General features: G+C 55.9%; 2 protein-coding genes across 2 annotated transcripts in view; one reads left to right on the top strand and one right to left on the bottom strand.

Annotated features, from left to right (window-relative positions):
- LOC138367066 (uncharacterized) overlaps positions 1 to 3,913 on the bottom strand; it is a 15,505-nt gene extending 11,592 nt beyond the window's left edge. Inside the window, exons 1-2 of the mRNA XM_069328461.1 lie at positions 3,613 to 3,913; positions 1,780 to 3,441 (exon numbers count right to left, since the gene is read on the bottom strand). Coding sequence (XP_069184562.1) covers positions 1,780 to 3,441; positions 3,613 to 3,913 — 1,963 coding nt within the window. The remainder of the gene's footprint in view (positions 1 to 1,779; positions 3,442 to 3,612) is intronic.
- Positions 3,914 to 4,904: 991 nt separating this feature from the next.
- On the top strand, positions 4,905 to 12,646 carry LOC138367065 (uncharacterized). The gene is made up of 4 exons (XM_069328460.1): positions 4,905 to 4,918; positions 6,692 to 7,968; positions 8,231 to 9,534; positions 12,131 to 12,646. The coding sequence occupies exons 1-4, from the start codon at positions 4,905 to 4,907 to the stop codon at positions 12,644 to 12,646; spliced, it is 3,111 nt and encodes a 1,036-aa protein (XP_069184561.1).
- Positions 12,647 to 14,492: the final 1,846 nt, after the last annotated feature.

Genomic DNA, 14,492 nt, shown 5'->3' with positions numbered 1-14,492 from the left:
CACCGCCACCACCACTATCACCAACACCACCAGCAAACCCCCTTTACCACCACCACCATAATCACCAACACCACCACTACCCCCCACCACTATCACTACCAATATCACCATCACCACCAGCCCTCCCCACCACCACCACTATCACCAACACCACCAACCCCCAACCCCCACCACCATCACCACCATCAGCCCCCCCCAAACCACCACCACCATCAGCCCCCCCCCCACCCCCACCACCATCACCACCACTATCATCAACACCACCACCAAACCCCCCTCACCACCACCTCCACAATCACCAACACCACCGCCCCCCCCACCACAACCACTACCACTATCACCAACACCACCAGCCAACCCCCCCAACACCACAACCACCACCTCCACAATCACCAATACCACCGGCCAACCCCCCCACCACCATCACCACCACCACCACAATCACCAACACCACCAATACCACCACTGGAGCAACAGGCAGGAGTAAAGGGTAAGGTGCTCCAGTGGATAAGGGTGTATCAAGGCAACAGGAAACAGCGAGTAACGGTGAGGGTGGGAGACATCAGAGTGGCGAGATGCCATCAGCGGAGTCCCACAGGGCTCTGTACTTGGACCCATTCTGTTTCTAATATATGTAAATGATCTTCCAGAGGGTATAGATTCATTCCTCTCAATGTTTGCTGATGATGCAAAAATTATGAGAAGAATCAAGACAGATGAAGATAGACAGAGACTACAGGATGACCTGGACAAACTGGAGGAATGGTCTAGAAAATGGCTGCTAAAGTTCAACTCAGGAAAATGTAAAGTAATGAAATTACGCGAAGGGAGCAGAAGGCTGAACACAAGGTACAATCTGGGAGGGGAAATCCTGCAAGAGTCAAATAGAGAGAATGATCTGGGGGTTGATATAACACCGAACCTGTCCCCAGAGGCCCACATCAAAAGGATATCATCAGCGTCATATGCTAGGTTGGCCAACATAAGAACTGCCTTTAGAAACTTGTGTAAGGAATCGTTCAGGACCCTGTATACCATTTATGTCAGACCAATCCTAGAGTATGCAGCTCCTGCCTGGAGTCCATATCAAGTTAAACACAAAACAAAGTTAGAGAAGATTCTGCGGTATGCCACCAGACTTGGGCTGGAACTGAGAGGCATGAGCTACGAGGAAAGACTAAGGAAGCTGAACCTCACGTCCCTGAGGTTCAGCTTCAGCACAGGTGGGACACGAACAAGGGAACACAGGTGGAAACTTAGGACCCAACTGAGCCACAGAGACATTAGAAAGATTTTTTTCAGTATCAGTGTAGTTAGTTGATGGAATGCACTAGGACGTGATGAAGTGGAGGCTGACTCCATACACAGTTTCATAAGTAGATATGATAGAGCCCAGTAGGCTCAGGAATCTGTACACCAGTTGATTGAGAGTTGAGAGGCGGGACCATAGAGCCAAAGGTACACCCCCGCAAGCAGAAATAAGTGAGTACAAATAGGTGAGTATTATCACCAACACCACCCCCCCCACAACCACCACCACTATAACCACCACCACCACCAACACCCCCCCCCACCACCACCACAATAATCACCCCCTCCCACACTACCACCACCACAGGGTCCTGCAGCACGGCGTGCATGTCTGTGCGACGACAAGTTACAACAGTGTCCTCCACCAGGGGAGTAACCACCTGGCCACTGTGGTGTGGAGGAGAGTGAGGGACCGCCGCCGCCGCCGCGCAAAAAGATATTATCGACCCGGGACGCTGTGTTGATTACCAGTGGCGGTGTTGCCAGTGGCGGTGTTGCCAGCGGCGCTCACTCCCTCTATACCAGCGGCGGTGTTGCCGGCGGCGCTCACTCCCTCTATACCAGCGGTGGTGTTGCCGGCGGCGCTCACTCCCTCTATACCAGCGGTGGTGTTGCCGGCGGCGCTCACTCCCTCTATACCAGCGGCGGTGTTGCCGGCGGCGCTCACTCCCTCTATACCAGCGGCGGTGTTGACAGTGGCGCTCACTCCCTCAATACCAGCGGCGGTGTTGCCGACGGCGCTCACTCCCTCAATACCAGCGGCGGTGTTGCCGGCGGCGCTCACTCCCTCTATACCAGAGGCGGTGTTGCTTGCGGCGCTCACTCCCTCTATACCAGCGGTGGTGTTGCCAGCGGCGCTCACTCCCTCTATACCAGCGGCGGTGTTGCCGGCGGCGCTCACTCCCTCTATACCAGCGGTGGTGTTGCCGGCGGCGCTCACTCCCTCTATTCCAGCGGCGGTGTTGCCGGCGGCGCTCACTCCCTCTATACCAGCGGTGGTGTTGCCGGCGGCGCTCACTCCCTCTATACCAGCGGTGGTGTTGCCGGCGGCGCTCACTCCCTCTATACCAGCGGCGGTGTTGCCGGCGGCGCTCACTCCCTCTATACCAGCGGCGGTGTTGCCGGCGGCGCTCACTCCCTCTATACCAGCGGTGGTGTTGCCGGCGGCGCTCACTTCCTCTATACCAGCGGTGGTGTTGCCGGCGGCGCTCACTCCCTCTATACCAGCGGCGGTGTTGCCGGCGGCGCTCACTCCCTCTATACCAGTGGCGGTGTTGACAGTGGCGCTCACTCCCTCAATACCAGCGGCGGTGTTGCCGGCGGCGCTCACTCCCTCTATACCAGCGGCGGTGTTGCCGGCGGCGCTCACTCCCTCTATACCAGCGGTGGTGTTGCAGGCGGCGCTCACTCGCTCTATACCAGCGGCGGTGTTGACAGTGGCGCTCACTCCCTCAATACCAGCGGTGGTGTTGCCGACGGCGCTCACTCCCTCAATACCAGCGGCGGTGTTGCCGGCGGCGCTCACTCCCTCTATACCAGCGGCGGTGTTGCCGGCGGCGCTCACTCCCTCTATACCAGCGGCGGTGTTGACAGTGGCGCTCACTCCCTCTATACTTGCGGTGGTGTTGCCGGCGGCGCTCACTCCCTCTACACCAGCGGCGGTGTTGACAGTGGCGCTCACTCCCTCTATACCAGCGGTGGTGTTGCCAGCGGCGGTGTTGCCAGCGGCGCTCACTCCCTCTACACCAGCAGTGGTGTTGCCAGCGGCCCTCACTCCCTCTATACCAGCGGCGCTCACTCCCTCTATAACAGCGGCGCTCACTCCCTCTATACCAGCGGTGGTGTTGCCAGCGGCGCTGTTGCCAAAGGCGCTCAGTCCCTCTATACCAGCAGCGTTAACTACCTCAATACCAGCGGTGGTGTTGCCAGCGGCGGTGTTGCCAAAGGCGCTCAGTCCCTCTATACCAGCAGCGTTCACTCCCTCTATACCAGCGGTGCTGTTGACAGTAGCAGTGTTGCCAGCGGCAGTGTTGCCAGCAGCGCTCACTCCTTCTATACCAGCGGTGGTGTTTTCTGCGGCTCTGACTCCCTCTATACCAGCGGTGGTTTTGCCAGCGGCGCTCAATCCCTCTGTACCAGCGGTGGAGTTGCCAGCGGCGCTCGATCACTCCCTCTATACTAGCAGCGTTGACTCCCTCTATACCAGCAGCGTTCACTCCCTCTATACCAGCGGTGGTGTTGCCAGCAGCGCTCATTCTCTCTATTCCAGCGGTGGTGTTGCCAGCAGCGCTCACTCTATACCAGCGGTGGTGTTGCCAGCGGCGCTCACTCCCTTTATACCAGCAGTAGTGTTGCCAGCAGCGCTCACTCCCTCTATACCAGCGATGGAGTTGCCAGCGCCGCTCACTTCCCCTATACCAGCGGAGGTGTTGCCAGCGGCGCTCACTCCCTCTATGCCAGAGGTGGTGTTGCCAGCGGCGCTGACTCCCTCTATACCAGTGGTGGTGTTGCCAGCGGCACTCACTCCCTCTATACCAGCGGTGGAGTGGCCAGCAACGCTCACTCCCTCTATACCAGCGGTAGTGGTGCCAGCGGCGCTCATTCCCTCTGTACCAGCGGCAGTGTTGCCAGCGGCGCTCACTCCCTCTATACCAGCGGCGCTCACTCCCTCTATACCAACAGCGCTCACTTCCTTTATACCAGTGGTGGTGTTGCCAGCGGCGCTCACACTCTCTATACAAGCGGCGGTGTTTCCAACAGCGCTCACTCCCTCTATACCAGCGGTGGTGTTTCCAGCTGTCACCACCCTTGAGACTAAATAAGGTTCTTCTCCCCGCAGTGTAAAGAAATGATAATAAATCGGCCATGCCAACAGATGTCTAGGGGTATAATTACATCACTGCATAAAATGGAGAACAATATATTTATGCTAAGGGGGACAAACATAACAACAATTAAATGTATAAATAATAGCCAGAAATATTCTTCAACATTCAATATCATAGAATGAAATTAATTATTGAGACATGAGCAATATCACCAGAACATGGATTAATCAACAGTAATACTCAAATCATCTAACCAGATAATTAACATTTATATGGGCTAAAATAACAGTGACCAATGACTTAGCTTAAAACACAACTCCTCTCGACAACAGCCGCCACGCTACTGTCCACGCTTTGGTCAGCAGGCCAAACGTCACTAAACGTCTACCAAGAAATCACCTAACCGTCCACACAAACATTGTGGATATTCTAATAACAAAATGCAGCACTAATATTAAAAATATTGTCAAACTAAAAAGTAGTAAACACTGGTACAACATTCCATACAATAATACGCCAACCAAATATGGAAATAAATAAAGGTAAAACTATAGACACTCGATTGACAACAATGTTCCCACACTGGCCATATGCAAATATGGCCACACGGAGAAACTACATACGAAATCTAACACCAAAATAACTCAGGCACACTACAGCATGCTATAATATATATATATATAACATTAAAAATCCTATATCATACAATTAGATGCAATATTAATTAGAGAACAAGACAATAAAGTAATATGTGAATCAAGAGGAATGGCAGAATCTTAGTAAGATTCGTGACACCAGCGGCGCTCACTCCCTCTATATCAGCGGAGCTGTTGCCAGCGGCGGTGTTGCCAACGGCTCTCACTCCCTCTATACCCGCGGTGGTGTTGCCAGAGGTGCTCACTCCCTCTATACCAGCGGTGGTGTTGCCAGCGTCGTTCAAGCCCTCTATACCAGCGTTCGTGCTGCCAGCGGCGCTCAATCCTTCTATACCAGGGCGGTGTTGCCAGCTGTGGTGTTGCCAGCGACCCTCTCTACCTCTATACCAGCGTTGGTGCTGCCAGCGACGCTTACTCCCTCTATACCAGCAGCGTTCACTCCCTCTATACCAGCGGTGGTGTTGCCAGCGACGCTCACTCCCTCTATACCAGCAGCGTTCGCTCCCTCTATACCAGCAGCGTTCGCTCCCTCTATACCAGCAGCGTTCGCTCCCTCTATACCAGCAGCGTTCGCTCCCTCTATACAAGCGGTGGTGTTGCCAGCGACGCTCACTCCATCTATACCAGCAGCGTTCACTCCCTCTATACCAGCGGTGGTGTTGCCAGCGGCGCTCACTCCCTCTATACCAGAGGTGCTGTTGACAGCAGCAGTGTTGCCAGCAGCGCTCACTCCCTCAATACCAGAGTCGGTGTCGCCAGCGGCATTCACACCCTCTATACCAGTGGCGCTCACTCCCTTTATACCAGCAGTAGTGTTGCCAGCAGCGCTCACTCCCTCTATACCAGCGATGGAGTTGCCAGCGCCGCTCACTTTCCCTATACCAGCTTAGGTGTTGCCAGCGGCGCTCACTCCCTCTATACCAGAGGTGGTATTGCTAGCGGCTCTGACTCCCTCTATACCAGCGGTGGTTTTGCCAGCGGCGCTACGTCCCTCAATAACAGTGGTGGAGTTGCCAGTGGCGCTCACTCCCTCTATACCAGCATCGTTAACTCCCTCTATACCAGCAGCGTTCACTCCCTCTATACCAGCAGCGTTCACTCCCTCTATACCAGTAGTGGTGTTGCCAGCGGCACTCACTCCCTCTATACCAGCGGTGGAGTTGCCAGTGGCGCTAACTCCCTCTATAACAGCGGTGGTGTTGCCAGCGGCGCTCAATCCCTCTGTACCAGCAGTGGAGTTGCCAGCAGCGCTCACTCACTCTATACCAGTGGTGGTGTTGCCAGCGGCGCTCACTCCCTCAATACCAGTGGTGGAGTTGCCAGTGGCGCTCACTCCCTCTATACCAGCATCGTTAACTCCCTCTATACCAGCAGCGTTCACTCCCTCTATACCAGCAGCGTTCACTCCCTCTATACCAGTAGTGGTGTTGCCAGCGGCACTCACTCCCTCTATACCAGCGGTGGAGTTGCCAGCGGCGCTAACTCCCTCTATAACAGCGGTGGTGTTGCCAGCGGCGCTCAATCCCTCTGTACCAGCAGTGGAGTTGCCAGCAGCGCTCACTCACTCTATACCAGTGGTGGTGTTGCCAGCGGCGCTCACTCCCTCTATATCAGCGGTGGTGTTGCCAGCGGCGCTCACTCGATCTATACCAGCGGTGGTGTTGCCAGCAGCACTCATTCCCTCTATACCAGCGGTGGTGTTGCCAGCAGCGCTCACTCCCTCTATACCAGCAGCGTTCACTCCCTCTATACCAGCGGTGGTGTTGCCAGCGGCGCTCACTCCCTCTATACCAGCAGCGTTCACTCCCTCTATACCAGCGGTGGTGTTGCCAGCGGCGCTCACTCCCTCTATACCAGCGGTGGAGTGGCCAGCAGCGCTCACTCCCTCTATTCCAGCGGTGGTGTTGACAGTGGTGCTCACTCCCTCAATACCAGAGTCAGTGTTGCAAGAGGCGCTCACACCCTCTATGCGATCGGCGCTCAGTCCCTTTATACCAGCAGTAGTGTTGCCAGCGGCGCTCACTCCCTCTATACCAGCGGTGGTGTTGCCAGCGGCGCTCACTCCCTCTATACCAGTGGTAGTGGTGCCAGCGGCGCTCACTCCCTCTATAAAAGCGGTATTGTTGCCAGCGGCGCTCACTCCCTCTATACCAGCGGTGGTGTTGCCAGCTGCGCTCACTCCCTCTATAAAAGCGGTATTGTTTCCAACGGCGCTCACTCCCTCTATACCAGCGGTGGTGTTGCCAGCGGCGCTCACTCCCTCTATAAAAGCGGTATTGTTGCCAGCGGTGCTCACTCCCTCTATACCAGCGGTATTGTTGCCAGCATCGCTCACTCCCTCTATACCAGCGGTGGTGTTGCCAGCGGCGCTCACTCCCTCTATAAAAGCGGTATTGTTTCCAACGGCGCCCACTCCCTCTATACCAGCGGTGGTGTTGCCAGCGGCGCTCACTCCCTCTATAAAAGCGGTATTGTTGCCAGCGGCGCTCACTCCCTCTATACCAGCGGTATTGTTGCCAGCAGCGCTCACTCTCTCTATACCAGCGGTGGTGTTGCCAGCGGCGCTCACTCCCTCTACAACAGCGGTGGTGTTTCCAGCGGCGCTCACTCCCTCTATATCAGCGGTGGTGTTGCCAGCAGCGCTCACTCCCTCTATATCAGCGGTGCTGTTGCCAGCGGCGCTCACTCCCTCTATATCAGCGGTGCTGTTGCCAGCGGCGCTCACTCCCTCTATACCAGCGTTCGTGCTGCCAGCGTCGCTCAATCCTTCTATACCAGAGCGATGTTGCCAGCGGTGGTGTTGCCAGCGGCGCTCACTCCCTCTATACCAGCACCGTTCACTCCCTCTATAGCAGCGGTGGTGTTGCCAGCGGCGCTCACTCCCTCTATACCAGCGGCGCTCACTCCCTCTATACCAGAGGTGCTGTTGACAGCAGCAGTGTTGCCAGCGAGAGTGTTGCCAGCAACGCTCACTCCCTCAATACCAGAGTCGGTGTCGCCAGCGGCACTCACACCCTCTATACCAGTGGCGCTCACTTCCTTTATACCAGCAGTAGTGTTGCCAGCAGCGCTCACTCCCTCTATACCAGCGATGGAGTTTGCCAGCGCCGCTCACTTTCCCTATACCAGCGGAGGTGTTGCCAGCGGCGCTCACTCCTTCTATACCAGAGGTGGTATTGCTAGCGGCTCTGACTCCCTCTATACCAGCGGGGGTTTTGCCAGCGGCGCTCACTCCCTCAATACCAGTGGTGGAGTTGCCAGTGGCGCTCACTCCCTCTATACCAGCATCGTTAACTCCCTCTATACCAGCAGCGTTCACTCCCTCTATACCAGCAGCGTTCACTCCCTCTATACCAGTAGTGGTGTTGCCAGCGGCACTCACTCCCTCTATACCAGCGGTGGAGTTGCCAGCGGCGCTAACTCCCTCTATAACAGCGGTGGTGTTGCCAGCGGCGCTCAATCCCTCTGTACCAGCAGTGGAGTTGCCAGCAGCGCTCAATCACTCTATACCAGTGGTGGTGTTGCCAGCGGCGCTCACTCCCTCTATATCAGCGGTGGTGTTGCCAGCGGCGCTCACTCGATCTATACCAGCGGTGGTGTTGCCAGCAGCACTCATTCCCTCTATACCAGCGGTGGTGTTGCCAGCAGCGCTCACTCCCTCTATACCAGCAGCGTTCACTCCCTCTATACCAGCGGTGGTGACCAGCGGGACTCACTTCCTCTATACCAGTAGCGTTCACTCTATCTATACCAGCGGTGGTGTTGCCAGCGGCGCTCACTCCCTCTATACCAGCAGCGTTCACTCCCTCTATACCAGCGGTGGTGTTGCCAGCGGCGCTCACTCCCTCTATACCAGCGGTGGAGTGGCAAGCAGCGCTCACTCCCTCTATTCCAGCGGTGGTGTTGGCAGTGGTGCTCACTCCCTCAATACCAGAGTCAGTGTTGCAAGAGGCGCTCACACCCTCTATGCGATCGGCGCTCAGTCCCTTTATACCAGCAGTAGTGTTGACAGCGGCGCTCACTCCCTCTATACCAGCGGTGGTGTTGCCAGCGGCGCTCACTCCCTCTATACCAGTGGTAGTGGTGCCAGCGGCGCTCACTCCCTCTATAAAAGCGGTATTGTTGCAAGCGGCGCTCACTCCCTCTATACCAGCGGTGGTGTTGCCAGCGGCGCTCACTCCCTCTATAAAAGCGGTATTGTTTCCAACGGCTCTCACTCCCTCTATACCAGCGGTGGTGTTGCCAGCGGCGCTCACTCCCTCTATAAAAGCGGTATTGTTGCCAGCGGCGCTCACTCCCTCTATACCAGCGGTATTGTTGCCAGCAGCGCTCACTCCCTCTATACCAGCGGTGGTGTTGCCAGCGGCGCTCTCTCCCTCTATAAATGCGGTATTGTTTCCAACGGCGCTCACTCCCTCTATACCAGCGGTGGTGTTGCCAGCGGCGCTCACTCCCTCTATAAAAGCGGTATTGTTGCCAGCGGCGCTCACTCCCTCTATAACAGCGGTATTGTTGCCAGCAGCGCTCACTCCCTCTATACCAGCGGTGGTGTGGCCAGCGGCGCTCACTCCCTCTATACCAGCGGTGGTGTTTCCAACGGCGCTCACTCCCTCTATACCAGCGGTGGTGTTGCCAGCGGCGCTCACTCCCTCTATATCAGCGGTGCTGTTGCCAGCGGCGCTCACTCCCTCTATATCAGCGGTGCTGTTGCCAGCGGCGCTCACTCCCTCTATACCAGCGTTCGTGCTGCCAGTGTCGCTCAATCCTTCTATACCAGAGCGATGTTGCCAGCGGTGGTGTTGCCAGCGGCGCTCACTCCCTCTATACCAGCAGCGTTCACTCCCTCTATACCAGCAGCGTTCACTCCCTCTATACCAGCGGTGGTGTTGCCAGCGGCGCTCACTCCCTCTATACCAGCGGCGCTCACTCCCTCTATACCAGCGGCGCTCACTCCCTCTATACCAGCGGCGCTCACTCCCTCTATACCAGCGGTGGTGTTGCCAGCGGCGCTCACTCCCTCTATACCAGCGGTGGTGTTGCCATCAGCGCTCACTCCCTCAATACCAGCGGAGGTGTTGCCAGCGGCGGTGTTGCCAGCGGCGCTCAGTCCCTCTATACCAGCAGCGTTAACTCCCTCTATACCAGCGGTGGTGTTGCCAGCGGCGCTCACACCCTCTATACCAGTGGCGCTCACTCCCTTTATACCAGCATTAGTATTGCCAGCGGCGCTCACTCCCTCTATACCAGCGATGGAGTTGCCAGCGCCAATCACTCCCTCTATACTAGCGGAGATGTTGCCAGCGGCGCTAACTCCCTCTATACCAATGGTGATGTTGCCAGAGGCGCTCAATCCCTCTATACAAGCGGTGGTGTTGCCAGCCGCGCTCACTCCCTCAATACCAGCGGAGGTGTTGCCAGCGGCGGTGTTGCCAGCGGCGCTCAGTCCCTCTATACCAGCAGCGTTAACTCCCTCTATACCAGCGGTGGTGTTGCCAGCGGCGCTCACTCCTTCTATACCAGCGGTGGTGTTGCCAGCGGCGCTCACTCCCTCTATACCAGCGGTGGTGTTGCCAGCAGCGCTCACTCCCTCTTTACCAGCGGTGGTGTTGCCAACGGCGCTCACTCCCTCTATACCAGCGGTGGTGTTGCCAGCAGCGCTCACTCCCTCTATACCAGCGGTATTGTTGCCAGCGGCGCTCACTCCTTCTATACCAGCGGCGGTGTTGCCAGTTACGCTCACACCCTCTATACAAGCGGCGGTGTTGCCAACGGCGCTCATTCCCTCTATACCAGCGGCACTCACTCCCTCTATACCAGCGGTGGTGTTGCCAGCGGCGCTCACACTCTCTATACCAGCGGTCGTATTGCCAGCGGCGCTCACTCCCTCTATACCAGCGATGGTGTTGCCAGCAGCGCTCACTCCCTCTATACCAGCGGTATTGTTGCCAGCGGCGCTCACTCCCTCTATACCAGCGGTGGTGTTGCCAGCGGCGCTCACATTGTAACGAGGGGTGGGGGAAATAGCTCTATCTTGTCCATTATTCCACCCCCCAGTTAACTAACGAGGCCGGGGGAAACAGCTCTCTCTAGTCCGTTATCCCGTCCCCAGTTAGCTAACTATTCTAGAGCACCTCCAGAGTTCCTAAGGCAGCCTCTCTCGTTCAACACCTTGTAACCTAGGTATTTGACTACCTAGGTGCTAAGACTACAAGGCGCCGTAACTGGACCAGCTACCCGAAACTCTAGAGAGAACTCTAGAATACAGAATCATTGCCACAAACGTATAAGAGAAAACGAAAGGAAAGAAATGAATAGTGAAGTAATTAGTGAGGGTTTGGGGTGAGAGAGGAGAGAGGTGGGAGGAGCGAGGAGGGTCATTAGTTGAAAGTGAGAGTTTAGAGAGGGGTGGAGGGAGAGGTGTAGATAGGTAGAAGTAGAAGAGTAGATAGTAGAAGTAGAAGAGTAGAAAGTAGAAGACGAAATGCTGCCACCATCCATTCTAGATCATCACATACGAGACAAAGAATGGAACTTGTCTGTATCACAAAATTCTCAAGAGATGTTATCAAGAGGTCATTATTAATCTGTCCCATCTTTATCATGTATCAACTCCAACCATGTACTCATTAATATCAGGGAACCAATAATCCCAGAGGCTTTCTCACCTCAACTCAAAATCTCTAGGGAACAAAATAAAGTCCATTTAAATAATAAATTCAACAATTATATTTTTCATGATAAATATCATAACTTCAGCAATCCAATTAAAATGTTAAAGATTAATATTCAAAGTGAGTCATCCTCCAAGAATTTGAGAACACTACAATTGACTGCCCCTGATCATCACACAACACTGGTAAAACACGACAAGTCACCTTAATGTTCACTCACCGAGGACTGAGTCTAAGTTGAATAGGGAGGGGGGGGGGGTCTGTAGCTTGACAGAGACTGTCTCGCCCCTGCCGGCCGACAGCCTCCCTGCTAGGGACGTCATCTCTGCTCTGCTGGCTCGTCTGCTGTTCTCTTAATGCTCTCGAATCGATAGCTCTCCGAGTATGTATTGGGGACCCTAGTACTAACTCCGCACACAAGTAGATAGCCTCCGGCACTACCAAGCCACTCCTTAAACGTCGGCATGTTTGAAGGCTACCAGACTCCAATTATGAGATTAGCGGAAGCAAGGTGAAATTCTCAGGATCTGACCTCAGGTCACTTGAGGTCATTAACGCTTTGAGGTGTGAGATCTCAGGCCGACAACCTGGCGCCTTGCTCAAATCCCTGTCTGTGACTCATGTACTATATATATGTATTAAACTAAACCAAACACTTTTACAGTGTTACAACACTCTCTATACCAGCGGTCGTGTTGCCAGCGGCGCTCACACTCTCTATACAAGCGGCGGTGTTTCCAACGGCGCTCACTCCCTCTATACCAGCCGTGGTGTTGCCAGCGGCGCTCACTACCTCTATGCCAGCGATATTGTTGCCAGCAGCGCTCACTCCCTCTATACCAGCGGTGGAGTTGCCAGCGGCGCTAACTCCCTCTATAACAGCGGTGGTGTTGCCAGCGGCGCTCAATCCCTCTGTACCAGCAGTGGAGTTGCCAGCAGCGCTCACTCACTCTATACCAGTGATGGTGTTGCCAGCGGCGCTCACTCCCTCTATATCAGCGGTGGTGTTGCCAGCGGCGCTCACTCGATCTATACCAGCGGTGGTGTTGCCAGCAGCACTCATTCCCTCTATACCAGCGGTGGTGTTGCCAGCAGCGCTCACTCCCTCTATACCAGCAGCGTTCACTCCCTCTATACCAGCGGTGGTGACCAGCGGGACTCACTTCCTCTATACCAGTAGCGTTCACTCCATCTATACCAGCGGTGGTGTTGCCAGCGGCGCTCACTCCCTCTATACCACCAGCGTTCACTCCCTCTATACCAGCGGTGGTGTTGCCAGCGGCGCTCACTCCCTCTATACCAGCGGTGGAGTGGCCAGCAGCGCTCACTCCCTCTATTCCAGCGGTGGTGTTGGCAGTGGTGCTCACTCCCTCAATACCAGAGTCAGTGTTGCCAGAGGCGCTCACACCCTCTATGCGATCGGCGCTCAGTCCCTTTATACCAGCAGTAGTGTTGACAGCGGCGCTCACTCCCTCTATACCAGCGGTGGTGTTGCCAGCGGCGCTCACTCCCTCTATACCAGTGGTAGTGGTGCCAGCGGCGCTCACTCCCTCTATAAAAGCGGTATTGTTGCCAGCGGCGCTCTCTCCCTCTATACCAGCGGTGGTGTTGCCAGCGGCGCTCACTCCCTCTATAAAAGCGGTATTGTTTCCAACGGCTCTCACTCCCTCTATACCAGCGGTGGTGTTGCCAGCGGCGCTCACTCCCTCTATAAAAGCGGTATTGTTGCCAGCGGCGCTCACTCCCTCTATACCAGCGGTATTGTTGCCAGCAGCGCTCACTCCCTCTATACCAGCGGTGGTGTTGCCAGCGGCGCTCACTCCCTCTATACCAGCGGTGGTGTTTCCAACGGCGCTCACTCCCTCTATACCAGCGGTGGTGTTCCCAGCGGCGCTCACTCCCTCTATATCAGCGGTGCTGTTGCCAGCGGCGCTCACTCCCTCTATATCAGCGGTGCTGTTGCCAGCGGCGCTCACTCCCTCTATACCAGCGTTCGTGCTGCCAGTGTCGCTCAATCCTTCTATACCAGAGCGATGTTGCCAGCGGTGGTGTTGCCAGCGGCGCTCACTCCCTCTATACCAGCAGCGTTCACTCCCTCTATACCAGCGGTGGTGTTGCCAGCGGCGCTCACTCCCTCTATACCAGCGGCGCTCACTCCCTCTATACCAGCGGTGGTGTTGCCAGCGGCGCTCACTCCCTCTATACCAGCGGTGGTGTTGCCAGCAGCGCTCACTCTCTCTATACCAGCGGTGGTGTTGCCAATGGTGCTCACTCCCTCAATACCAGAGTCGGTGTTGCCAGCGGCACTCACACCCTCTATACCAGTGGCGCTCACTCCCTTTATACCAGCATTAGTATTGCCAGCGGCGCTCACTCCCTCTATACCAGCGATGGAGTTGCCAGCGCCAATCACTCCCTCTATACTAGCGGAGATGTTGCCAGCGGCGCTAACTCCCTCTATACCAATGGTGATGTTGCCAGAGGCGCTCAATCCCTCTATACAAGCGGTGGTGTTGCCAGCCGCGCTCACTCCCCCAATACCAGCGGAGGTGTTGCCAGCGGCAGTGTTGCCAGCGGCGCTCAGTCCCTCTATACCAGCAGCGTTAACTCCCTCTATACCAGCGGTGGTGTTGCCAGCGGCGCTCACTCCCTCTTTACCAGCGGTGGTGTTGCCAACGGCGCTCACTCCCTCTATACCAGCGGTGGTGTTGCCAGCAGCGCTCACTCCCTCTATACCAGCGGTATTGTTGCCAGCGGCGCTCACTCCTTCTATACCAGCGGCGGTGTTGCCAGTTACGCTCACACCCTCTATACAAGCGGCGGTGTTGCCAACGGCGCTCATTCCCTCTATACCAGCGGTGTTGTTGTCAGCGGCACTCACTCCCTCTATACCAGCGGTGGTGTTGCCAGCGGCGCTCACACTCTTTATACCAGCGGCGCTCACTCCCTCTATACCAGCGATGGTGTTGCCAGCAGCGCTCACTCCCTCTATACCAGCGGTATTGTTGCCAGCGGCGCTCACTCCC

Source organism: Procambarus clarkii, chromosome 21 (assembly GCF_040958095.1).
Source record: "Procambarus clarkii isolate CNS0578487 chromosome 21, FALCON_Pclarkii_2.0, whole genome shotgun sequence".
Lineage (NCBI taxonomy): Eukaryota > Metazoa > Arthropoda > Malacostraca > Decapoda > Cambaridae > Procambarus > Procambarus clarkii.
The sequence above is the reverse complement of the archived record's forward strand: the minus strand, read 5'-3'. Positions and strand labels throughout refer to the sequence as shown.